The sequence below is a fragment of the Bison bison genome, unplaced genomic scaffold (assembly GCF_000754665.1).
Source record: "Bison bison bison isolate TAMUID 2011002044 unplaced genomic scaffold, Bison_UMD1.0 scf7180017864262, whole genome shotgun sequence".
NCBI lineage: Eukaryota > Metazoa > Chordata > Mammalia > Artiodactyla > Bovidae > Bison > Bison bison.
The window spans coordinates 940787-941730 of NW_011494834.1; the positions used below are offsets into that span (position 1 = coordinate 940787).

Below are 944 nucleotides of genomic sequence, written 5' to 3' on the forward strand. Positions count from 1 at the left end.
CTTCGCTTCACGTGGCATCTCAGTGGACCCCGCAGCTCCGGGCGCTCCGTGCTAGCGGACTGCCAAGAGATGTGAGCACCGTGGAGATGCTCGTGGCGAGCGACCCGGAGCCGGCAGAGACGGCGCTACTCTTGAGGATGGGCTGCGCCGAGAGGCCGATACAGCCCCGGGGTGTCCGGGGAAGGACGGGGACCGCAGCCCGGACCGGGAGCATCCCGGCGCTGGAGCGGGCGCAAAAGTCAAGAGCCACAGCCTCTGTCCAGTGCTTGCGAAGCCGCCGCCCCTGGGGTGCGCCCCGCGGTTTGTGAGTACTTTGCGTCGCCTGTCCGCAGACGGAAGCCGGGGAACACCCCTGGAGAGCTCTACGGGATCCCTACCACCGCCGTCGTCTGGTTTCCCCACCTACCTCAGGGACAGAGTGACTGCCACCCCCTCCCCCGACCTGCGGACCCGGGGCGAGGGCGGAGGCCCATCGGGGCCGCCCCCTTCACACCCAGGAGGTGGAGAGTTCACCCCCCTCTCCGCCGTCCGCTCCAGCCAAATTCAACTCCGGTTCTCTCCTCCCGCGGCCCCGAGCCTCCTGACGCCCCCTGGTCCTCCCGCTATCCCCCCCTCCCCAGAGACAGGGGAGGAGAAAAGGGGAGCCCAGGGCGTCATGACTGAGCTGAAGGCGAAGGGTCCCCGCGCTCCCCACGTGGCGGGCACAGCGCCCTCGCCCACCCAGGCCGGAGCCCCTCTGCGGGGACGCCCAGACGCGGGCCCCTTCCAGGCGGGCGAGGCCTCGGGCCCGACGCCCACAGCCTCGGGCCTCCCCCTCTCCCTGGACGGACTGATCTTCCCTCGGTCCTGCCAGGCTCAGGACCTGGACGGGAAGACGCCGGACCCAGAGTCGCTGGCAGACGTGGAGGGGGCGTATTCCGGAGTGGAAGCCGCAGAGGGCGCTG

The 944-nt window shown here is 70.7% G+C and overlaps 1 protein-coding gene across 1 annotated transcript in view; it reads left to right on the forward strand.

The window, feature by feature from the left end:
• The first annotated feature begins 585 nt into the window (after window positions 1-585).
• The window catches only part of PGR (progesterone receptor), a 118065-nt gene continuing 117706 nt past the window's right edge, over window positions 586-944 (forward strand). Inside the window, exon 1 of the mRNA XM_010848231.1 lies at window positions 586-937. Within this exon, the coding sequence (XP_010846533.1) occupies window positions 656-937 (282 nt within the window). The 5' untranslated portion in view covers window positions 586-655. The remainder of the gene's footprint in view (window positions 938-944) is intronic.